At 38.1% G+C, this 25,676-nt stretch overlaps 4 protein-coding genes across 4 annotated transcripts; 3 read left to right on the forward strand and 1 right to left on the reverse strand.

Annotated features, from left to right (window-relative positions):
- Positions 1-1,861: 1,861 nt before the first annotated feature.
- Positions 1,862-5,355, forward strand: LOC111918217 (thioredoxin domain-containing protein PLP3B). The gene is made up of 9 exons (XM_023913881.3): positions 1,862-2,104; positions 2,790-2,914; positions 3,314-3,388; positions 3,478-3,525; positions 3,607-3,749; positions 4,285-4,357; positions 4,438-4,499; positions 4,614-4,711; positions 4,999-5,355. The coding sequence occupies exons 2-9, from the start codon at positions 2,831-2,833 to the stop codon at positions 5,103-5,105; spliced, it is 690 nt and encodes a 229-aa protein (XP_023769649.1). The 5' UTR covers positions 1,862-2,104; positions 2,790-2,830; the 3' UTR covers positions 5,106-5,355.
- Positions 5,356-7,025: 1,670 nt separating this feature from the next.
- Positions 7,026-7,629, forward strand: LOC111918218 (diphthamide biosynthesis protein 3). Its single transcript, XM_023913882.3, has 2 exons — positions 7,026-7,376; positions 7,543-7,629. The coding sequence occupies exon 1, from the start codon at positions 7,117-7,119 to the stop codon at positions 7,363-7,365; it is 249 nt and encodes an 82-aa protein (XP_023769650.1). The 5' UTR covers positions 7,026-7,116; the 3' UTR covers positions 7,366-7,376; positions 7,543-7,629.
- A 396-nt stretch (positions 7,630-8,025) lies between these two features.
- LOC111918216 (uncharacterized) lies at positions 8,026-10,253 on the reverse strand. The gene is made up of 5 exons (XM_023913880.3): positions 9,914-10,253; positions 9,374-9,613; positions 9,106-9,189; positions 8,893-9,022; positions 8,026-8,596 (listed from the first exon to the last, which is right to left on the reverse strand). Exons 1-5 carry the CDS (start codon positions 10,156-10,158, stop codon positions 8,333-8,335), a joined length of 963 nt encoding a protein of 320 aa, XP_023769648.1. The 5' UTR covers positions 10,159-10,253; the 3' UTR covers positions 8,026-8,332.
- Positions 10,254-11,364: 1,111 nt separating this feature from the next.
- LOC111918215 (pollen-specific leucine-rich repeat extensin-like protein 3) lies at positions 11,365-13,523 on the forward strand. The gene has a single exon (XM_023913879.3). It carries the CDS (start codon positions 11,700-11,702, stop codon positions 13,221-13,223), a length of 1,524 nt encoding a protein of 507 aa, XP_023769647.1. The 5' UTR covers positions 11,365-11,699; the 3' UTR covers positions 13,224-13,523.
- The last annotated feature ends 12,153 nt before the right edge of the window (positions 13,524-25,676 follow it).

Consider the following 25,676-nt stretch of genomic DNA (forward strand, 5'->3'; position numbering starts at 1 on the left):
TTTGCGACCTTTTAAAACAGAAAGTGATAATTCATTGGTCCAGTGACATTTACCATTGTGATAATAACCCAATAACTTTTTTATAACTTTGAATAGACAAAATATTTTTTTAAATTTGTAATACCACTTTTTGAAACACCTTAGGCCGGACGAAGCCGGGCACAGGATGAGCCGCGGGAAGCTTCCCGCTCTGATGAACATCGCACCGGCGGTGCGGGAATGGTGGCGCGGGGAGGAGGTTGGGGGTGAGGTTGCCGCGTTCTCTCTCTCTGACGGGGATTGGATTTTTTTGAAACTAACCATTTAAAAACGGTAAAATGTGATTTTTTTTAAATTCCAACTGCTAAATGGTTAATTTTTTTTTCACCGTCTACAACATCTATTGATACTCATACTCATTTACCTTCAATCAAACCCTCTACAACCTCTATTTTCTTAAAAAAATATGAATCCCGACAATCAAACCCCAACCTCCGATAGAAGAAAAAAAACTCATGTTTCGAGTTTAAGCACCCTTACTCGAAACATTTTTGCTATCGATTCATAATCACAAGGAGTTTATCGTCCCCAACTCGATGCCCTCATTCAATCTCCACTACAATTTCAATACCAAAATATTAGACAATATTACCCGGTCCAAGTTCCAAATGTTACTCCACAAATGTTTTCAAACTTTGTTGTTTTTCCCGATCAACATTCGCCAAATCAACCTCAAACCCAAACCCAACAACAATTCCAACTTGTCGATGAGTTGGATGACTCGGAAGAAGAAGAAGAGATGGTTCCCGAAACTTAACTCACACCACCCCTATAAAGACGCAAAGGAAAACAACTGGCACGCGAGGGTGCTGCACAACCAGGAAGACAGAAGCCGACACCATGGCTTCCACAAGAATAGCTAGTTTTAGTAAAAGCTTGGGTTGACATTTATGAGGATTCTAAGACGGGAAATGCACAACCGGGAGATCATTTTTGGTTTCGCATTTTAGAACGGTTTCGGGAAGAACTAGGAAAAGCTGGCGACTACCGTACAAAACATCAAATGAATTCAAAGTTTCGAGAAATAGCAAAGGGGGTTTAAAAAATAAACGGGTTGTACAACAACCTAAAAACATCAAATGAATTCAAAGTTTCGAGAAATAGCAAATGGGGTTTCAAAAATAAACGAGTTGTACAACAACCTAAAAACCCAACAAAAAAGTGGCCAAGACGACGAAGAGATACTTCAAGAAGCTTTGCAATTTTACCTTGAGGAAGTCGGAAAATCATTCAAATGACACGATTGATGGAAATTATTGGTTAAAAGTCCTAGGTGGAAAAAATACAAGTAAATTTTTATTTTTGGAGAACAACAATCAAAGCGAACGAAAACGGGCTCTAATGGTTACACAACTTCCTCCGATGCTCGGGTCGGTCTAGATTTAAATCAGGAGGACGAACTCGAGCTAGAAGAAATTGACCGACCGATGGGTAGGGACAAAGCAAATAGGAAGGGAAAAGGGACTTCTTCGGGTGCATCGGATTTCGGTATGGACCTTGGCGAATTGCGGAAAATAACAACATCGTTTGATCGATATAATCTTAATTTTGCTGAGCGTTTGACGTTCAACAAATAAAAAAATAAGCAAGGAAGAAGGAGCGCGTGGAGAGACAAGAAATGAAGGATATGAAGTTATTAATGGAAAACACCGACCATTTATCAGGACCGACTCTCAAGCTCGAGACGAAGAAAAGAGAAAAAATTATGAAAAATATTTTCCATAAGTTATTGGTTTGTTTGATTTTTTGTTTGTTTGTTTGTTTTTTAATACTTTTTTAAATCTTAGGTTTATTTTTTGGTTGTTATTAATTTAAAAGTTATAAATTATAAAAATAAACACCCTCCGGTCTCGGTCTGATGGCTCATAACTTTGGAATTCTCTTTCTCGTTTCTGGATACGATTCACAGAAACGCCTCCATCACAGTTTCTTCCCCATCTCCCATCTTCTTCGCTCTAGCTACCGCCGCCAGCTCGCGGATCTCCGGCGCCACCCCTTCTCGAATCAGACCTGCTCGACTCAGCTCTCCGATCTCCGATCTCCATCGCCGCCAACTCTCCGTTAGGTAATGAATTTCTTTTTTCTAGCTATCATCTTCTCTGTCCATTTCTATAAATCTCGATATCTCCATGTCTATACTGTTTATTTTGATTTTCTGGTGATTCTGATGGTTTGCAATGCCAAAGATTTCCTTTTCTGATTATCATCTTCACTATCTATTGCCATCTGCTCACACGAATTTCTGCCAAATGTTTGCAATGGCAAAGATTTTTGGTTAATATTTTGTGTCTCAAATCTCCGATATGCTAGACGAATCTGCCACCTGAAATTTGCAATGGCAAATTTTTGTGAATGGTTTATTCTTTTTCTGCCAAATTTTTGCAATGCCAAAGATTACTTTGGTGTCTCATACCTGCCACTTCAAATTGGAGTGTCACAAAGGAATGTGTTAAGCCCTTAAAACTTTTGTGTCTAATCCGTGAATTATCTGATCTGCCAATTGTTTGCAATGCCATAAATACTAAATACGTAAGCATGACCTTTTTGGTCAATTTACATATATATAAGCTAATCCAAACGCTTTTTTAAAAACTCATTTCTATTACCAATAAACTAATAAACACTTTTTTTCAAAAATCGACATGCATATGGTAGTTTCAACAATTTTTCAGATCCTTGTACACGTGTAACCTTTGATTTATGTTCAAAATTCATGATGTTTTGGAAGTTTTACTCTTTGGACTATGTAGGTTTTCTACAGAGATAAAAGAAGTAATTAGCGTCTATAAAAATGGATCCCGATTCAGTTAAATCGACCCTGCAAACTCTAGCATTTGGAAATGTAATGGCTGCAGCTGCTCGTGATTATCAGAAGGTATTTCTATATCTATACTATCAAGTGTGTATGTCATGATTCATGAAGTTCAAATTCTCTTACGATGTTAATTTTACCTTTTTTTTTCTTCAAACACTAGATTCATTGTAGGGTTTGTAAACTGAGATTCGGATATGCTTATCAGAGTCCAATTGCAGTAGTTTCTTTTTTTCCAGTAGTTTAATGTAGTAATAAATTTTATGTTTAATCCAAAAGATCATTATTTTGAAGTTAAAAACTAGTAAAACTAATACTTAAAATGTCATATTTATGTTTGGACTCTTTATGTAAAGGGAGTGCTTAATATATTCAAGGTTTGTATTGGATTTTAAAAATAGTGAGTATTTTGCTCCTTCACATGGATCAATAGAACTCAATTATATATTTTAATTTTTATAGGAAGTTGCAGCTTATGAAAAGGCGCAAACATCATCGTCTGTTAATGAGGAGGTTGATCTAGATGATTTGATGGATGTAAGTTGCAAATGCATGTTTATGGTATAATATATGTTTTTTAATCAAATTCTTTATCTTAATCCCACTTTTATGGAACTGTATATCAGGATCCTGAGCTGGAAAAACTGCATGCAGATAGGATTGCAGCTCTTAAGGTTGTAATTTGATTATTATAATGCAAACACAAAAGTTTCTTTAAGTCTTTAACCTTTCATATGCTTTTTTTGTTGGAAAAGAGAGAAGCTGAAAAGAGACAATCATTAACTAAAAAAGGGCATGGAGAGTATAGGGAGATAACTGAAGGAGACTTTTTGGGTGAGGTCACTTCCAGTGAAAAGGTCATTTGCCATTTCTACCATCGGGAGTTCTATCGCTGCAAGTAAGCTTTTTTATTTTTTATTTATATATTTTTTCAAATTTGTATACCCTTTTAAAGACTCTTGCTATTTGAGTCGAATAAATGAGGGGATGTTTGTAAAAAGCTAGGATTTAATGGGGGAAAACCTTATTTCCTGTACTTTTAAAGGTAATTTGGCATCAAGTAATTCTTTCTGCATTAAGTAAATGACCATTTTGCCCTTATAAGACTCCAACAAACAAATTTCACCATATCCATCACTTCTAACAGTTGAACAAATACAAACACCAATTTATGAAGCAACAAAAGATCTTGTTCTTGTATTGGTTCTGTTTTAGACTTGTATATTCACAAACATATATAAATGCATCCTGACATCCACATATCATTGACTTATGTGGTTAAAATTTTCTTTCAGTTGTCGAACAAAAATAAAAAAAATCAAAATTTTGTGGTTTTTATGGAATTTGGCCTTAAAAAAATTAAAACTTCCAACTTTATGGCTACTTTCTTGATATTGACATGTTGATATATATCTATATATCTGTTATTATAGGATAATGGACAAGCATTTGAAGTCTCTTGCAACAAGTCATCTTGATGCCAAATTTGTTAAGCTAGATGCAGAGGTCTTTTTCCTCACTCTTGTATTATCATTATTAACATCAATGTTTTTTTTTTCTTTAACATTTTTAAGTATCACGTACAGAATGCCCCGTTCTTTGTGACAAAACTAGGAATCAAGACATTGCCATGTGTCATATTGTTCAGGTCAGATACATGATACATCTTCATCACAGTTTTGTTGCTTAGCTGATATGGTTATTCTTTTCTATATTATATTCTGTGGGATTAAAAATTGAATTGAACTTTTTTTTTTCTCAGAAAAGGAATTGCAGGAGATAGGATTGTTGGGTTTCAAGATCTTGGAGGAAAAGACGATTTCAGCACAAGGAAGTTAGAAGCTTTATTGATCAAGAAAGGTAACATTTTTTTTTTCTTTTCTAAAAGTTGCTATGCTTTTAGAAAAATATAAAAAGGGTTAAATGCAAGAAATAGCATTGCACCCATTGATTTGTTAACTTAAATATAGCACCCTACTTTCATTTTGAGAAATCTTCCCAATTATTGCAAATGATTCTAATACAAAACAATATCGAAAGTGGAATGCAAAAAAATAAATGAAGAAAATAAAATAATATAAAAAAATAAATAAATGAAAGTAGGTTGGTGTTTTGATATTGATGATGATGGTTATGTGTGGTGTTAGGTATAATTGAGGAGAAGAAAAAAGATGAGGATGAAGAAGCTGAATATGACGAAAGTAGACGTAGGACAGTCAGATACTCTGGAATTCATGATTCCGACTCTGAATGATAAAAAAAAGAGAAACTTCTGAAAAATATTAATTCCATTTCCAAATCTTATCTATTAAAATTTTGCAAATTTGAAGTATGGTGTGTTTACGTATAAATAGTCTCTAGGTCATGTTCATCATCAAAATGTGGGTATTTCTGTCGGGGTTGTGTATTAGCTTTGTGAAGTTTTGTAGTGGAAATTCATATGCATGAATTCCTTGAGAGTTATCAGTTTTAATGCTTTAAATCAACATTGACTTTTTATTCAACCCCTTTGTTTTCTACAACCATTTTCTTGAACCTAGTATATTGATGGGGGGCCTCACCTTTTGGATATCCGAATCTGGATAGAATTCCACAGGATCTCTCATGACTACAATGAACAAAGGCAATCCCTCAAACTCAAGAGCAAGGAAAAAAGTTCGCACTAACTTAATAATAACCCATGTAACTCCCATTACATTGGACATAAACAAATAATACAACATTGGCACCATTGATAATTCTTAATCCTTAATGAACAAAATGAACGCAACCATGGCAGACAATACCAATACAAGCACACCTCTAAGATCCATGCCTTTCAATCTGATGCACATGACGCCCGTTTTCCTTTAAACATCGATTGCCTCACAAACAACTCCGATGCAGGCGACCACATTAAAAACTATAAATGGACAATGGACGTATAATACTTGGACGAAAAGTAATGGTGCATCTTCTTCCCAACAACACCATTCCAACCAACTAGGCTATGGTTCAAACTTCAAAAGGCTAACAACGGAAAATATATGAGATTTTAACTAGCTTAAAAAACAAAGAAAATACACCTCAATTGCGCAAGCCAATCTTAGGGTGTACGAAAATGGAAGATGAAACACTTATGGAATATGTTAACAAGTTCAACAAAAAGCACTAGAAAGAACGAATAGCATGATTATCGCAAACTTTACTTATGGCCTTTGGTCTCGAAAAGCTAGTCGAAAAACCATCCCGAGAAAGGATCTAACGGACAAAGCGTACAAATTCTTGAAACAACAAGAAGAAAAAATGGAAAAAAGTTAAGATAGACATAAGAGAGAAAATTCACATTTCCATCCAAGAAAACATAAACCAACATAAACACACAACAATCAAGGGGGACAATACCAACACCCATACAAATAAAATCCCAAGTTACATAAACCACAAAGCCAATGATACCATCCTTCAAATAAAGCAATGCACACAAACATACATAGACTCACTAGCAAATCCTAAGAAAGCTAGTTGACGCTATGAAAAATTTTCTCTATGCGACAAGTATTGTAAGTTCTATGGCACCACCTGACACGACACCATAGCATGCACCATGCTCAAAAGAGAACTAGACCAAAAGATCCGTTCGGGGCAACTGCAACCGAACGACATAATTTGGAGGCTGTAAATCAATTGATGGCTGTAAATCAAATATCAAACGGTTATAGCTTCCCCGACGACCGAAAAAAAGACATAAATTTTAATGTTACAAAGAAACAAATAAAATTCAAGTACACACGAAGGTAGTGGATATGGTGGTGGTGAATGATGATGATGGTGGAGCTGGTAACTCTTTTTTTGGAAGTGGGGAGAAGAAAGGTTAAGTGACAATGAAGGTACAGATGAGGATCTTCACTCTTCTGTATAAAATGAGTTTTAAAAAGATACATTGCTATAAGTGTTGTATATTTAAAATATTGGTTGGTTTAAAGAAAAGCCACCTCATCAACTACCTGATATCACAAATTTTGGTCCATTTTAACATGTTAATCTGAATCTGTGCCTTTAGACTACAAAATGAAAACATTAAAAACCTTTTAAAACAAAATACAAAAGTTTGTTGTACCGAGGACGTAAAACAGAAAAACAGAAAGTTTCGTTCTCCATTTGTAAAACAAACTTTTCGGGTCTCTATAAAAAAAGGAGAAAGTCCTGGTTTGTTCCGTGACATCCAAAACCCTAACAACAAACCCAGTGAAATTAAAGATTTGGAGTTGAGTTGATTGAAGACGATGTCCTACGACGACGTGGAGATCGAAGACATGGAATGGAACGAGGAGCTTAAGGCATTCACATATCCGTGTCCTTGTGGAGACTTGTTTCAGATCACAAAAGAGGACTTGAAGATCGGTGAAGAAATCGCTCGGTGCCCTAGTTGCTCTCTTTACATCACTGTCATATACAACATGGAAGACTTCACCAATCAGAAATCTAAAACGAATATCGAACCGGCGAAGCAACAACCTGTAGCTGTCGCTTGAAGAAAATTCAGGTCATAAATTTTGTTTTCCTCCATCATATCATATCAATTTGAAATTTTGATCGATTATTGTTTGTATGTTAAGCTTAGGTTACAATCATTATTTATTGGTGTTTTGTTTGAATTTGGGCGTTTGTAATTCTTATGATTTTGATCGAGTATTGTTTGTAATTCTTAGTTAGTTATATAGACAACTCAACTGCTGATGGCAACAAGTTTTGATGAAGCTGAGTACATCAATCAGAGCCAGATATGATTTTCTGTTTGTGTATTGTTGTAATTCGAGAATGATGATTTTTTGAAGCCAATAGATTCTATAGACATGCATTAAACACAATCCAATAATATGATTACCATCAATTGGATTGTCAGGTGTTGATAGTGACTGCTTAATTAATTTTCTTTGTGTATGAGAGAATAATTGTATACAATATGAGACTCATTAAATGAACAGCCATTAACATTTAGATTTTAGATGACAAGTTCACTACTTTATATGATCAAATAATGTCGAGATGCTAAAAGTATCTTTGAATGAATGAATGGTTTGTATACAAGATGCTAAAAAACTCTATACAGACCATTCAGTCATTCTAGCATATGCACACACATATGCAACTTGGTTTTTTTTTTCACAATATTTCTAGTTTATCTGAAAAACAAAACCCGAAATGTATTCTTTTTTTTTTTGTCTAGTAAATGTATTTCTAAACATAAAGCGAAGGTCATGGTAATCATGTTTGCAAATGGTGTCTTGACAAACAGATACGAAGCTTTTAGCCTTCTACAACAAAACTGATTATATATAGATATTTTAAGCTCAATAACACTTCCAACTATTTTGCACTTGTGGCATGTTTATGGCACCTGTAAAACTTTAGATCCTTGAACACCCCAAAAATCAGCACCATAATCAAGTGAAGAGCTCAAGAAAACATTGATTTCAAAAAGAGCAATCAACTCTGCATCTAATCATCATCTTCACCTTCATTATCATCATCATCATTATCATTATCATCATCATCATCATCATCATCAGACTTATAATCAGAATCACCATCACCACCATCATGATCATTGATGTTTTTCACACTGGATACATTTTTCCGATCATCAACCTCATCACCTTCTTCATCTGAAGTTTTGAGATCTTCCATGTCCTCTTGCTTTCCATTAGGGCCTCGAGTGTGAATCAGATAATGAGCCACTGACTTGAAACCAAGGCGCAACACCTGAAATTAAAAAAATCAAAAAATATGCGTATCTTTCTTTTTATTCCAAAAATACCCATAATTTCCTTTTTATTCAAATCTTGGTGTGGTTTTACTTCCTTACATTTCTTTCTCTTCAAACTTACTTCCAAGATTAAATGCTTCTTTCAACACAACACTCATTTATATTTATAACAAGCCTATTGATTTGCTTAAAACTCATAAACTACATAAATAACCCTATGAGTAAAAAACTTTAAAAAATACAGATTTAGGGTTTTAATTCTATGAGCAAAAGTAGTATAATAAAGGCTAACCTTCCTGTAAAGATTTCCAGTAGGTTCCCATCCTTTTACCCTGCGACATCGACTGCAGTTGCATATATCTCTACACACAGGACAAACCCACTCTGGGTTCTCTTTTGCTTCTAGAACATTCTCTCCATATCTGCACAAAACCCCTAATTCTAACTCATTAACAGAAAGAAAAGTGAAAAAAATAGAACAAGTATGAAGAAAATGTCACTTAACCTCATGAACAAGCAATCACCACAAAACTGCCCTTGTACAGTATTACACTTGCAGCATTTAGTACGATGACCTGTAGTTTTCTGCCTGTAATACATCAATTATTTACCATTTTCACTAATGACCTCATATGTGTCGCAAAGAGTAGAGATTTTTAGAGTTCATGACAAAATTTTAGAGAACCGATTGCTTTCTGATAACAATGTGATAGCACAAATTGCAGCTTGGCACCATTTAAATAAGAAAATGAAGGAGTTGAATGATACAAAACCTGCATTGATGGCAGCTCTTTCCTGCATAAGCATCATACATACGATTCCCCTCATCGTCATACCCATCCACACAAAGCGTCCACGTTTCTTTGTGATCACCCAAAGCCTTTTCATGTTCTTCAGTGTAAACCTCAGGTTGTGAACCTTCCTTTATTTCAATTTTGACGTCCTTGATGACTTTTTGGTTGGAATTTGGAACACGCATCTCTGAATAATCGACAGTGGGCAAGGTCTGTATCCTATTACATTAGGAAAGGTTAAGAAGGAATAAGATCGAATTGGTTAAAGGGAAACCACGCTAATCAAAACTAAACACTGAGTTGAACAGATCTGATAGTTTTACAATGAATGAGATCGTTATTTGCAGAATGAAACTCTAATCGGAAAACAGAAACGGTATACATGTTGTAGAGATTGTTAGTTGCATAGAATCAAAATGTACCAAAAGTTTAAAACCCTTTCGCACTTCAGAAATGGAGTTATGGAGTATTTGATTTTAAGATCATATTTCCATTCGAGATCTGCGGATAGAAAAATACCTAGAAGAGCGTCTCTGAGACGTAGGCGACGGAGGCAAGCGTTTCGGAGGACGGATGGTTTTCGGTTTAGGAGGAGGTTTGAGATTACGAGAGAGCTCCAGGATGCCGAGTTTCTGCATCCTTTCAAGATTCGCTTTGATTCTTTGCTCTCGAGACAGCTCGTAATCTGCAACTCCGCCTCCATCGTTCTCCTTTTCTGGTTCGATTCCGCCATTTCCATGTCTTCTCTTCTTCTTGCTCACCATTTTCGGCTGATGTCCCTCGGCTCCCGCAGTACCCCGCTTTTGGAGGACTATGTTTTCCCGCCCTGTTGAAAGGAAATCTCCAACTGGGCATTTGGGTGGGAAATAATGTCTAGGGTTTTGAGTCCACGTGTCAAGTATTATTACATTCCGTTCATCTCCTTAGAGTTTAGTAAATTGCCAAATCAACATTTCATCTTTTATTCAATTTTACTTTTTAAAACCCAATTCAACACAGTTAAACATTTTTATCATTATATTTTTAAACATAATTTTAAATTTAAAAATAAAAAATATAATAGTTAAAAAAAATACAACACTTAAAAATACATTAATTAAAAATTATAAAACCTAAGACATTTAATACCTATACATACATTAATTAAAAACAAGAACCCTATTTAATTTGGGAACGTTTTTTACATGACAGTCGGAATTAATGTGTAATAATTTGATTAATGTAATATTTTTATCGAAATCGGTTTGTATAAGATTTGTAACGGTTAGATTTCTTTTTAAGTGAGTTTTTATTTTTAAATACTTCATTTGTATTATTTATTTAAAAAAAATAAGACACCTAAAAATTGATTTATTAAATAATATAATACCTAAAAATATGGTTAATTTTATGTGTGGTTTAATTAGAAAAATATAGAAATCAAATATAAAAATATAAGAGAATATGATTGCATATATATTTTGTTTGAAATTTAATTAAAAAAGAAAAGATTAATTTCATTCAACCACTCAATGATCATACAACTCTTCCATTCAACCCTCTTCCATGTCATCATCACACTCCATTCAACATATACTCAATCCTAATCACCATCTATTCAACTCCTATTAAACTTTCATTATGGTTGCCCTTATTAAATTGACTGTGCGTTTAAATTGGGAAAATTATTTTTGTATTCTAATAACCTCCCGTAGTTATCTATGGCACCATTTTGAATGCAATCCCAAGATACTGTGTAATGCATGGATATGTATTAAACGTGTAGATAAATCATAAAATGATGCAAATGGGTTTTAAAAACATTGTTAAAATATGCGTGAAACAGAACCTCACAAAGACAAGTCAATAATAAGGTACTATAATGTGAACTTAATGGACAAAAATAGTTACAAAAAGAGTGTTAACTTCAACGGCTTAGTTACAAAAAAGTGAAAAACTAAAAGGGCGAAAACGTTAAATTCACAATTCAGTAAAGTTTAAATAACAAAAAAGTAAAAAACAAATTTGAAATAAAATTACAAATCTATTAAAAATCTCATCTCAAACAAATACAGGGGAGAATACCAACCTCTTGTTTTCCACCTGTCCATTTATTTGCTTGGACAAAATCTGCCGACAATCAAGCAATGTCTCTCGAAATAACTCGCATCATGTTTCAAAACTTTCACAATCTTTAAATTTAATGGTGTTGGAGAAGATTTGTTACTAAAGATAGCTTCCATAACACCCTCCATTCTTCCTTGCATGGAGTTCCTATAACCAAACCTTTGGCCAAAAACCAAAGTTTACCCAAAAACCTCCAAATATGAAACCCATATGTTGCTTTCTTTTCCTCTCCATCTTCATCTTCATCTTCTCATCTCCATCATCATCAATCCCATTAAACAACGCCTTCACCGCTGCAATCACCCGCCGCCACCTGAGCGATACTCCAAAAGAAATAGATCCGCCACCGGATGATGATCTAGCTTGTGAGATTGAGACTGATGCCCGTTTAAATTTCCCTAATCCCAGGCTTAAAAAAGCTTACTGCGTCCTTCAACAATGGAAGAAGGTAATCTATTCCGACCCGGAAAACATGTTGAGTAACTGGGAAGGTGCAGATGTTTGTTCTTATAAAGGTGTGTTTTGTGAAAAAGCTCTCGATGATCCAAATGTAGTTACAGTCGCCGGAATCGATCTTAACCATGGCGACATCGCCGGCCAACTTATTTGTCTTCTTGGGCTGTTAACCGATCTTGCTATCTTCCATATAAATTCGAACAGGTTTTGTGGGACTATTCCGACGAGCTTTTCCAGGCTTACGATCTTACACGAGTTTGACATTAGCAACAACAGATTCGTGGGTCCGTTTCCTAATGTTGTTCTTGAAATGCCGAAACTGAAATATCTTGATATTAGATTTAATGATTTCGAAGGTGGGTTACCTCCCGAACTCTTTGATAAAGATCTCGACGCCATTTTCTTGAACGATAATCGATTCACGTCAACAATCCCGGAAAACATCGGGAATTCTAACGCTTCTGTGATCGTATTTGCGGATAATGATTTCAAAGGATGCATTCCGAAGAGCATTGGTCAGATGACTAGTTTGGATGAAGTTATCTTCGCGAATAATGAGCTTTCTGGATGTGTACCTGAGGAATTAACGATGCTTGAAAACATTAAAGTGTTGGATTTGAGTAATAATAACTTTGTAGGAACACTTCCGAATGGTTTTGAAAGATTGAAGAATGTTGAAAGTATTGATATCGGACGTAATGAGTTGATCGGAAAGGTGGTGGAAAGTGTTTGTACGTTGCCGAAACTGATGAATTTTTCGTTTTCTAAGAACTTCTTTGATGGGCTTGAACCGAAATGTGAAAAACCGATGAAAGCTGAGCTTGTTTTGGATGATCGAGAGAATTGTTTGCCGAAGAAACCGAATCAGAAAACTGAGCAGAAGTGTTCGCCGGTGGTGAATCAACCGATTGATTGTAAATCTTTAGGGTGTAAAAAGCCATCAAGAACAAGCGATGAGGAGTCTAAAAAGAGGAAACCACGACGCCGGTCACCGCCACCGCCACCACCGGTTCAATCTCCTCCTCCTCCTCCACCAGTTCAATCCCCACCGCCACCTGTATTCTCTCCACCACCTCCAGTGCCTTCTCCCCCTCCACCAACACCATCCCCGCCACCACCGTCTCCACCACCTCCAGTCTTGTCTCCACCCCCACCACCACCGCCTGTCCCATCTCCTCCCCCACCAAGCTTCAACGACGTTGATATTCCACAATATATTGGTTCACGTTACCCATCACCACCACCACCGGTGCACCCCGGATATTAGAGGCTAGATCACATTAGAGGTTAATTTTGTACATGTTTACCAACATTGTTAGTAAAAGAAGAACCATGTGTACACTAACTTTGGTTAAGACTTAAGATACATACTAACTAGAAGTTCAAGGAATTGATCATATGGCTACCTGTGTTTTCGTTCTTTTTGTAAGAGACAAAAAAGACATGGGTTGGCCATTGAGATATCCACAAGAATATGAACAAGTTGTATTCACTTGTTATTTTTTTAATTGTTTCACTAATCAGATTCAGTGTTAAATTTCTAGAGTTGTAACATTTATTTACACAATACGTAGTGGTTATTGAGGAGATGCATATAACATCTCTAATTTGGACATCGGACAAAGAACACTTTACAATTTACATCATATAGCAAAGATATAAACCTTTTCAATTATAAACTTATCTTCATTATCCCTGAGATACATTCCTCAGTTGACTTGACCTTAGACTTTACACTGGCTTCGTGGTAGTTCAAATGGTATGGCTTTACCACTTTTATAATCATTAATTCATTTAATCTAAAAAAAATTATATTAAATAACAAAATATAAAGAACTTCTAATTTTGTAAAGTTTAGTATTACAATAAAATAAAAAAAGTAGACAAAATTTCAAAATTGGTGTAAAATCCACAAAATTCATGAATTTTTTTAAACTTTTAGGACCAAACCACAAATCATCATTGTTTACAATATAGTTTTCAAAACATGTTTAATATGAGTTTTTCCCAAAATCATAAATCAAAACCCGAGGAGGTGTACGATCACTCCTTTGCCTTCCCACGGTCATTTGATTTACCTGAAACATAATCTAAAACTATAAGCCCAAAACTTAGTGAGTTCCCCCAAAATACTAGCACAACACATAACCATAACAATAACGATAAACAACATGCATACAGAGCCTTCAGTGTGACTGGAACGCCCCACCGACATACAGTCTATCTGGTACGCTCACAAAACCTTCAACATGACTGATACACTTCAGTGGGCCTTCAGCCTATCTGGAACGTTCTCCGGACCTTCGGCCTGACTGGTACGCCCCACCAGCCTGCAGTTTATCTGGGATGCCCTGGGTCTCTTGGCCTTGAGCACATAGCAAGACCGCCTCAACCCAACATACCATCACATAACATATACCATATTCAACCCTAGCCATCACATACAGTCAGTCATATATATTTAACATATCACTAAACATAGCATCATCATATATACCAGGATACAGATCTAACAGATCATTACGACATACAAGCATGCGATAAACCAGGGTAACAATCCAAAAGGTCGGCCTTGGTGCCTTAGACCCGTAAGTACAGTGAGGAAAACTCATCTCGCACTGTTGAATCACACTGAAAATATCCGGCTGTTGGCTCACTCAAATCCTTGCGCTATCATAAAAAAAATCATCCAATTAATAATTTGATTCCAATCCTTGGTTATCAGTCTAAAAATTAGGGTAAAAGGCCACTCTACACTTTCTTAATTTGGGTTAAGGCCCAAGCCCAAACCTTTGATCCAAAAGGCCCAAAATCAAATAATCATGCAAGGCCTATACTTGGCCCAATTTTATAAAGTGGGCCCAAACTCCTACTTGGGCCTTACCCTAAGGCACATCCCTTCACCTAGTCTAAAACACATGTACTCTGATGGCCTAATAAGGGCCTAAGAATTTAGGCCCAAAAGATTGACCCAAACCCGAAGTCCAAATCGCTAGGCCTAACAGACAGAGTATGCGGGGAGTACTTAGTTGTATGTTAAGCGTACTCGCATTGTGGCTTGTACGCTGCGCGTACTAGCTTGTACGCCTAACGTACTCCTCCTGTTCAGCTACTCTTCACATTAAGTCCTTAATCCATTAAGATAAAGCTCCAAAACATAGATTTGACTCCCCTGAGCTGGAATAACACGTAAAGTTGGTAACTTTACATTCATGCATGGCTAAATGAACCTCTTAAGCTTAGAAATGACTTAATAAGTGGCTTAATGCATGCATGAGAACCAATACCCCATAAAGTTGATACTTTTATGCCAAGAAAGCCCTTAACAAGATCAGATCTAGAGGAGTAATCCCTTCATACGTCCCAAACCATCATTCAACTCAAAAAGTGACCAAAAGTGTGACAAATCAACCCATAACGAGATCTAACCATTAACAAGTCAAGGTTTGGACTTGATACCTTTGGAGGCTTGCAAAGTGATGAATGATTATGGATCTTAAGTTCCCAACCAAGCTATGAACTTCCACTTTCTTCTAGTTTCTTCAAGAGTGAGCAAAGCAACACCAATTTCTATTCAAGAGCTCAAAAGTACAATAATGGGGGCTAAGGGACGTTTTAGGATTTTCTATAGGTTTAGGGACAAGTATTGAGGCCAACCCTAAGAGTTAAGGATATTTGTATAGGGTGCAATACCCCAATTTAGGGTTTCAATAAGTTTTACGTACGCCCAACATACCTAAGCGTACGCCCCACGTACGTGCCCCGTAGTGTCGATCTGTAACGTCCCAAAAATAATGACATAAACTTTCGTTTTTAGATTAGTAAATCATAAATACATAATATTTCCATAAGCCAAGTAAATCGAGAATTATCAAAAACATCATCGGATCAGAGTAAATCACAGAATGCGAAAACATGTGGTGTGTGTTATGCAATCACCCCGAGCTATCCATTTGAAAATCAAATTACCTAAAACATAAACTAAAAACCGTAAGTACAAATCTTAGTGAGTTCCCCAAGATACCAAATACCACACATACACAAACATATACTAGGCCCCCGCCCTACATCGGGCCTCGCCCGATCATGAGACCCACTCAGCCTTGGACCCCGACTGGCATCGAGCCCCTCTCGACTTCAAGCCACGCCCGACATCGAGCCCCGCTCGAATTACATATCTATCATTCACAAGGCCCCGCCTGTCATTGGGCCCCGCCCGATGCACATATAATCATATAACCCTATAATCATGTAAACATATAACCTTACTAACACATGAAATAATCACAAAGACTACAACATACCATACGGTTATCGAGCCTCGCCTGATAAGCATAAAACAGATACTCATAACTAGCATGCACTATACTCCTCAGTCCCTGCCTGGCATGGGCCTCGCCCGGTGCCTTCGACCCACTAAACCCAGTGAGGAGACTCACCTCGCACTGCCGAATCACCTAGACAATCCTTGGTTGCTAGCTGACAGATCCCCGAACTGTAAACATCAAAACAACACCCAATTAACAATTAGGTTCCAGTCCATAATCCAAATATCCATACTTGGGGTAAAAATACCATTTTAACCCTAACCTATTTTGGTCCAAGACTGAGGCCCAAAGAGATCTAATCAAACACAAGTCAAGATGAAAACTTGATACCTCAAAGAGACTGCAATAAGTGGAGACATTCTGGATTTATGATCTTCCTTCCAAGCTAAGCACCTTCAATCTTTAAAGCTTCTTTTATAAATGAGCAAAATAACCACAATAATCCACTCAAGGCTCAAGAACACCACCAAGAAAGCTTAAGGAATGAACTAGGGTTTAAGTGGCAATTGAGGCTGGTATGGAGGCCATCCATGAGGACTTAAGGCGTTTAAATAGGGTGCAACACCCTAAAATTAGGGTTTTCTTCCCAGCTGCCAACACATTGTGTTAAGATACCACAACACGCCATGTTGGTCCATTAATCTTCGCATTTCTTCAAATCTAGACACGCCATGTTGGTTCCTCCAACATGTCGTGTCCAAACCTAAAAGGGGATTTACTCCCAATAATTCTCCTCGAGATTCTGAGTGTTACACGATCCATCTTGCCTTAGTATGCTAAGCGTACTAGGTGGTCTGCCCCGTGTACCAGCTTCCCAGCTAGTACGCTAAGCGTACCAAGCGATACGCCCCACGTACTACTCCAAGGACTAATATGAAACTTTTCAATAAATAAAGGGAAAAACGAAACATACCAAGATTCGTGTGTTACAAATGGTCCTTATGTTTTTTGATTTTGTTTTTTCGGATTGAAACTATAAACTTTTCAACTAGCGGATTTGATCGTTGGACTTAATAGCTGTTTGTTTTGGCTGTTAGACCACCCCACATACCCTTCACGTGAGGGTGTATTTTTCTTTCTCGTTTGTCCTTTCATCTTAGTTTACTATAAAAAATATATATATATCATAAAACCACAGGACCAAATTTTGTAATTTTTTATTTTCCACACCATTTGTCAAACAAAGTTCATAACAAAATACATACATATCAATACCAAGACCTACACATTAAAGTTTAAAGATAAAAAAATATGTATCATTACTTCATATAGTACCAATAGTACAATTTAATTAGTTAAGCAAATTCCATATAATACCATTGTTTTTAAAACTACAACCAAGTACAAATGACAAAAACATCAAACGTCATTAAAAGAAACCAAATAAGTATCAAAGTATGTACACCCTCATCCATCTTTAGCCCCACCCAAAATTTGTCACAAAAAGTTTCAAAGTCCTTTTTCACCTTTACTTTTCATAACTCCATCATTTGAATCTTTCATCTTTAAATTAGACTCAGTTTCCTCATGACGATAGAACAATGCATTAATCTTTACATTACTTTTAGGTTTCCTCTTCGTAGCTTCAAACCGTTTGTAACATCCCATTTTTCACAACCAAAATTTTTCATTTTTATTTAGGTAAAACTTCCCAATTTATAAATTCATTATCAAGAAAACCATTTAATCCAAATTATATTTATTAAAAATCAGAGTATCATAGAAAACGCGAAATCCTTAATGTTGTTGATCAGTGTGTATGGTCACGCCTTCGTCTTCACATAGCCACCGATGATACTTGAAATAATAAACAACTGGGTAAGCATAAATCTTAGTGAGTGTAACGTCCCAAAATTCAAGCCCGAATATTTCATATTTTAATTAATATGTTTAATAAACATTTTACCAAAACATTGTCGATAAAACAACACCTTACAAAATCATAATTTTGTGTCTCAAACCATGACATCAAAAGTAATGAAAATCATAGTACAATCCCAGAAACTCAATGCGGAAACCATGTGTGTGTGTGATGCGCTGCTATACCGTCGGCTCCTTCCCCTTCGACGAAGAGGTACCTGAAACCAAAACCAAAATTGTAAGCACAAAGCTTAGTGAGTTCCCCCATCATACAACATACCATACAATGTCGTCGATATCTTTCAACCGGTAACATTCATCGGTATCTTTCAACCGGTAACTGCCATCGGTATCTTTCAACTGGTAACTGGGGACTATTTCACCCCTACCACTAGCATGCAACAATAGATATAAGCATACAGTCAGACATATCCGGGTACTGACCTACCCCTAGGTCCTAAGGACCACTGTCAGGGAAGCTAATCCCTACCACACACATTACATGTCATACAGTTAAATATCATGACCAAAACACATAACCAGACCAAGATAATTATCACAAAGACAATCATCTTCTAAATACCCCTTTTTGGTGTGTAACGCCCCATTCCCGGTATGTTGCTTTCGTGATTTTTATTTAGAAGTTTTATTGAGGGACTCGGCGAGTCTATGACCTGACTCGTCGAGTAGGGTCGAGATTTCGAACACGTGTTAGTCGGCGACTCGACGAGTCCATATTCGGGACTCGGCGAGTCTGCCTGCCAGGTAGAAACCCTAAATCCCCGGGTTTGCACCCTATTTAAACCATCTTATGAGCCCCCAAACTCGTCCCCTTCACCCTCAGAGCATCATTTAGCAAATCCTAATCGTTTCCTTGGTTATTTGTGCATTTCTTGTGTGAATCTTGAAGTTTTGAAGAGAAGAAGGAGGCTAGATCCAAAGGAGAAGAAGAAGATCCAAGGTCTTGCTCCCATTTCAGAGTTCATTGAGGTATTAGCCGAATTCCTTCTGTTTCTATGATTGATTTCTCTTTAGCAAGCATATTTAGCCCCTTTTAGCCTTTTCTTAACTTGTTCTTGGTAGAGGGATCACATTAGATTGTTAGCCTTCGGATCTAGCCATGTTTCAGTTCCAAAATCGTAGATCTATCACCTTTATGGAGCTATTTTGCATGATAACCCTAGATCTACTCTTCTAAGTGCCTTTTTAGCCTATATCTCCTTTTTCATGTGTATGTACACGTAAAGTTGGAAACTTTACGTGGTGGATCAGCTTATTGGACTCAGATCTATCATTTGTATGCGCTGGATTCAAGCAGAATCGAGTTTAGAGTAGTTGCATGGATGTGACTTGGCGAGTCGGAAGAACGACTCGGCGAGTCAGGTCGCGAGTCCCGTTTTTCCCCTTTTTGAGTGTTGTCGAGTGGAAGCCGTGAGTAGTAGAGTGGACTCAGTGAGTTGGAGAGCAGACTCAGTAATGGAGGGACTCGACGAGTTGTTCATACAACTCGGCGAGTCCAAGGCAATCTTCTTAAGCTCAAGAACAACTCGTCGAGTTGTTCATATGACTCGGCGAGTCGGATGAAGATTGTCTGAGTTCTTGGATCGAGAAGGTACTCGTCGAGTCGATGCCATACTCGACGAGTAGCCACGAGTAGGGTTGAGAAGTGAGACTAGAGACTCGGCGAGTTGGCGGCCCAACTCGGCGAGTCAGGTCAACTATGGGTTGACTTTGACCGAGAGAGTTGACTTTGACCAAGGGTAAAAGAGTCATTTTACCCCATGCAGTGTTTAGTATTTGATTGAGTGTGTTTATGGACTTGTAGCCGGGGAGATACCGGAGCAGCAGCAGTTAGCTTCCAGAGCCATTCACACAGCAGCCAGTTCACGAGGTGAGTCTCCTTTCAGTAGGAACGGGTCTACGGCCACAATGCCGGCCCGTTTAGTTAGCAGTAGTCCCGGACTTTGGTCCGATGCAGTAGTTAGAGTGCTTGATGTCTTTGTGATTCAAGCATGTTTGTGTTATGTGTTCCGGACTCTGTTCCGATGCAGTATGCAGTATATGTGATTATAATAGTTGATATGTGTTATGCTATGCTATGATCAGTCAGTTCCGGACTTCGGTCCGATGCAGGGGACAAGGTTCCAGTCAGTTCCGGACTTCGGTCCGATGCAGGAGACAAGGTTCCAGTCAGTTCCGGACTTCGGTCCGATGCAGCTAGTTCCGGACTTCGGTCCGATGCAGTTAGTTCCGGACTTCGGTCCGATGCAGTTAGTTCCGGACTCTGGTCCGATGCAGGGGACAAGGTCCCAGTCAGTTCCGGACTTCGGTCCGATGCAGCTAGTTCCAGACTTCGGTCTGATGCAGTGGGCAAGGCCCAGTATGTGCTTTATATGTATTATTTGGTATGTGGTAGTTTGGGAGAGCTCACTAAGCTTCGTGCTTACAGTTTCAGTTTTGGTTTCAGGTACTTCCGTAAGCAAAGGGAAGAGCTCGGGATGATGGCATCGCACACACCACGGTTTCAGTCTTGTCCTGGGAGTTGATTTAGTTTTCTTGATATATTTGGATGACAGTTGTGATACAGTTTTTCTCACAGTATTTTATTATGGTTTTCGATACACGCAGCATATGGTTTTATTATGTGATACTTAGTCTTGTGGTTTTGTTATAATAAAAATCGAAATTTTTGGGCGGTATTTTTGGGTCGTTTCATGGTGGGCCGACATTGTGGCCTTAGACCCACCTCTACTGGAAGGTAACTCACCTCAATGTCGTGCAGTGTTTGAATTATCCTCGTCGCACAAGTCGACTCCTCGATTCCTACACAAGAGCCTTAAAGTCAACCCACAACACACGCAACCCTAAACAGGGTTAGTCCAAGTCAAAGTCAACTTCAAGTTGACCCGAATCACCGAGTTGGGCCGTCAACTCGTCGAGTCCTTAACCCTTTACTTGTCCTTATCCACGTCTCGACTCGCCGAGTTTGGCATTGACTCGACGAGTTCCTCTCTTGTATGGACATCGCATGAAACTCATCCGACTCGCCGAGTTGTATGAACACTCGTCGAGTACACCTTCATCTGATGAACAAGTCATGTCCTCGACTCGCCTAGTTGCATGAACAACTCGTCGAGTTCATCTTCAATCTTAAGAAGATTGCCTTGGACTCGCCGAGTCTGCTCTAGTACTCGTCGAGTCCCATGAACTCCAGGTCTAAAATTACGCCCAATGCGTTGGGTCACTCTTTCTGGCTGGTTACAACCCTTCTAACACTCAACTGAGTTCTTTTGACCTTCAACAGATGTGGGACTCAAAACCATGGACTCGTCGAGTCCCAGGAACGGACTCGCTGAGTCAGTCACGTCCACACTCTAAATCCTCGCTTTCTGATGTACAACCTTTGATCAAAAGATAGATCCAAGCTTCTACAATCGATCTAGCACATAAAGTTACAAACTTTACGTGCTTGCATGGGACTTTGAGCTAAAAAAGACATAAAGCAAGCTCTTATGATGCATGGTACCTTTCATAGGTGCAAAAGCAGTCCCTAACTGCCTTGTGACTCCCTTAATGACGTGATTCAGAAGCACTAACCCCCAACCATGTTTGCAATCATGGTTGGCCATCAAAATGGCTTATAAAAACCCTAAATCTCCCCAAAAAGGGATCTAACAAATAAAATGGCAAGGTTACAACTTTTTACCTTCAATGAACTATAGAAGGTGCACAAACTCGGGTTCCCTTAGCCTCTACTTGCTTCCTCAAGCTTTTCTCCTTCCTTCTTAAGGTCACAAGCACCAAAATCCACCAACAAGGCTTAGATTGCTTCAATAACGGCTAGGGTTTCAATGATAGGTGTTATGCGAGCATAAGGGACGTTGTGGCCGACATAACATTGTTTAAATAGGGTGCAAACCCTCAGATTAGGGTTTTTGTCCAAACAGGGTCTACTCGTCGAGTCCGGGACTTGAATCATCGAGTTCATAACTTAAATCCCGCGTCCCATCCCGCTTCTACTCGGCGATTTGGTCCTTCAACTCACCGAGTCCAAGGCCAAAATGCAAAATACTTAGAGAGAAATATGTACCAAGACCCAGGTGCTATAGTGAGTTTCCCCCAAAATACCCCATACGATAAACATACAAGCATGCATCAGGTCCACTCAACCATCGGGTTGGAATACCCAAAGTTTGTTGTCCTACCACCTCAACCCAACCGCACTTCCAGAGCCTCCGTGATTTCGGCTTACAGCCGGCCCACACCGGGTATCTTGACCTACAGCACACAGCAGGACCGCCTCAACCCACTACTACCATATGTAGACATATAAACAAACAAGGATCAAGTAGGCACATAATACAGACAAACAAAAATCATACAACTCACTATCACCTACTAGTCATCTCATAGCACACAGTCTCGCTACTAGATAAATTCCAAAAATGTGTAACCAAAAGTACCCATAGGTGAGATAGCCACCTGAAGTCCCGAATAGATGATCCTACTTTAGAGCCACAACCAAACAAGGAACAAGCAATAAAGCCTAGATCAAGAGTTCTCAGGCTATCCTACATGACTACATACAGTCCCTATGACATGCTTCTACTAAAGATAACCAAAACTAGTGCGTCGACATTGGTGTCATCGGCCACAGGTACAATAAGGCGAAACTCACCTGAATCGAAGAACCTTGAAAGATTGTGATATGCTCCTTTCTGAACTGATTGCTCCCGCAAATCCACTAACACTAAAACCAGATAAAACTCAATCAATGGCCCAAAATCCTCAGGTTTTACCCAAGGTAAAACTTGGTCAAAAGTCAATAGTCAACAGAAGTCAACAAAAGTCAAAGTCCAAGGCAGTTGAGTACGCCCAGAGTACGCAGCCTGACCCCACTCCTTCATTAAGCACTTAGTCCCTTAAGGACTTTTCACCCAAACTCAGATATAGCCTCAAAACATTGTCTTAAGTCATAAAGTTTCCATCTTTATGATTTTCCATGGCTAGGGAAGGTCCAAAATCTAAAACCCTAACTTATTAATCCATTAAGACATCACAACTGTTGCATGGTAGGGATAAAAGGACCAAGATCACATTTTTATGGTTCCTAATAGCTCCATAATAGATAAAGTTTCCAACTTTATCCATTAGAATGAGTCCCAACAAACTAGATCTAGTCTTTAAGTCATAAAAGGGAAGAAAGTGCATCTTTTTCAACTTGATCCATTAAGTCCAAGTCTCCAACCTTCATATCTGAATCAATATGATGTTTAGATGGATGAAATTTCCAACTTTATCCATAACAAGGTCACAGACCCCCAAGATCTAAACTTTATGCACTTAAAGTGACCAAAAGCTCATAACACCCAAAACTAGCTAGATCTAACAATTTCATCATCAAGATTCAAACTTTATACATCCAGAAGAAAGATCAAGGTGAACAATGTTTGGATTAACAAGCTCCAATGAAACCAATGCTTCTTCAATGAGTTCCTTATTCTCCAAGGTGCACCAAGAACACTCCAAATCACATAAAAACACCTTCTTTTTGCTCACAAGGCTCAAACTAGGGTTAAGGTTTCAAGAGAATGTGTTGGAGAGGTGGAGGTTGAGAATGGAGTGGGGTTGGGTAAATTAAGGAGCTTAAATAAGGCTTAAACCACGAAAACAAGGTTTGGGACGTAATCTCGTTTGCCCAACGTACTCAATTTATGCCCATCGTACTAGGGATGCCCTGGTACGCCCAACGTACACGGTTGACCAAAAGTTGTCTAACTTCAAACGGTCGTAACTTCTTCATTCCAACTCCGTTTTTGACGTTCTTTATATCAACGGAAAGGTATTGAAGAGATCTACAATAGTATCTAAATATATTGGACTAAGAACTACTCAAATAAAAATCCATATTTCATGCAAGAACTCAACCTATGAATTTCCTGTTCTACCCTTCGGCCCAAAACACAATTCAAAGGTTTAGATCTCATAACCATCATTGCCTCCTTCCAAAAGGTCTAAACATTAACTCCTTAAGGACCAAATCCTTTACACAATCGAATTCCGGCCTACAGCCCTGAAATAAAAAATGTCAGGACAAAGGATGTTACACCGTTTAACCCTACTTTTCTCGTGATAATATAAACATAACTTTTCAACATTAAAATATAAAGAACACCAAAATCCGAGTTATAACGAAGAAGTTATGACCTGTCGAAGTTTCGCGACACAACCGACACGACACAACGTGACGTAAATAGTGAATTTACGTTAGAGCGATATTGATCCTTAGCGATCTAAATTAAAGTCATAGAATACATTAAACTGAGAGCGTGCATAAAAAGAACGTCTAAATTTGACTTCGTATGAGGAAGTTATGATTTTCTGAAGTTTCGACTTAGCAGTATGCAGCCCGAATACTCGATTTGAAACCGAGCGGTTTTTAGCCGAAACAATCTAAACGAGAATCAAAGATCTCGTTAATTGTAGTGAAACGATAAAAAGATAGGCGAAAACGGACGTCGGATGAAGAAGTTATGAATTTATAACGGTGTCCCGGCCTACTAAAAATAAATAACAAAAATAAAGTCAAAATTTGCCGACGGAGTCTAAACGAAAGTTGTAGAGCGCAGTCTCACCTACGCGTGGATATAAAGAACGTCGAAAACGGTGTTTTTATGAAGAAGATATGAATTTTTGAAGTTTATTAAATAATTAAAATATAAATTTAATTATTAAACCCGATATTATCTGAAGGGGGAGTCACCGGACTTATCCGGGTTACGCCCAGCGTACAACGAAGCATGACCAGCCTCAGACTCGAGTGCCTCGCATACGCATGCAGTGACGATTTCCAGAGTGTGCCCAGCGTACCGAGGCGGTTCAGCCTCCTATAAAAGGGGTGCGAGGGTTCCGAGCATATTTGCTTATTTTTTCTCTTTCTCGTGCCGAAGCTCTGCATTTAAACCCCCGAAGCCATCCTGACATCCCAAATTTCATATCCAAGTTTGGAAAGAAGTTTAACGCTCCTGAGATTCCCGAAGATCCCGAGAAGTGCAATTCCCGAGCCGAAGCTCTGCCCACGAGGAGTCCGGTTTTTGTGAAGATCTTCCAGATCTGCCGAAGAATAATACTTCTACAAGTCATAGTGCTGTCCAATCATCTTCTAATCAAGTGAGTGTGTAGTTACTTTCTTTTAACACATAAATATTAAGTATTTGCTATGAAATACGTTCTAACACATAAATATTAGTTTTAGATCCGTGAGTATGGATCAGGTAGTTTTAGATCCGTGAGTATGGATCAGGGGAAAAGGTTAATTTTAGATCCGTGAGTATGGATCGGGTGAAAAGGTTAGTTTTAGATCCGTGAGTATGGATCGGGTGAAAAGGATAGTTTTAGATCCGTGAATATGGATCAGGTAAAGAGGTAAATTTTAGATACGTGAGTTTAGATCGTGTGGTTGTGAGGATCGATGAGGTGGGATAAGAGTTGCCTTTATATGGTGAAATTGTACAAGTTTGAATGTTCTATAT

Source organism: Lactuca sativa, chromosome 9 (assembly GCF_002870075.4).
Source record: "Lactuca sativa cultivar Salinas chromosome 9, Lsat_Salinas_v11, whole genome shotgun sequence".
In the NCBI taxonomy this organism is placed as follows: Eukaryota; Viridiplantae; Streptophyta; class Magnoliopsida; order Asterales; family Asteraceae; genus Lactuca; species Lactuca sativa.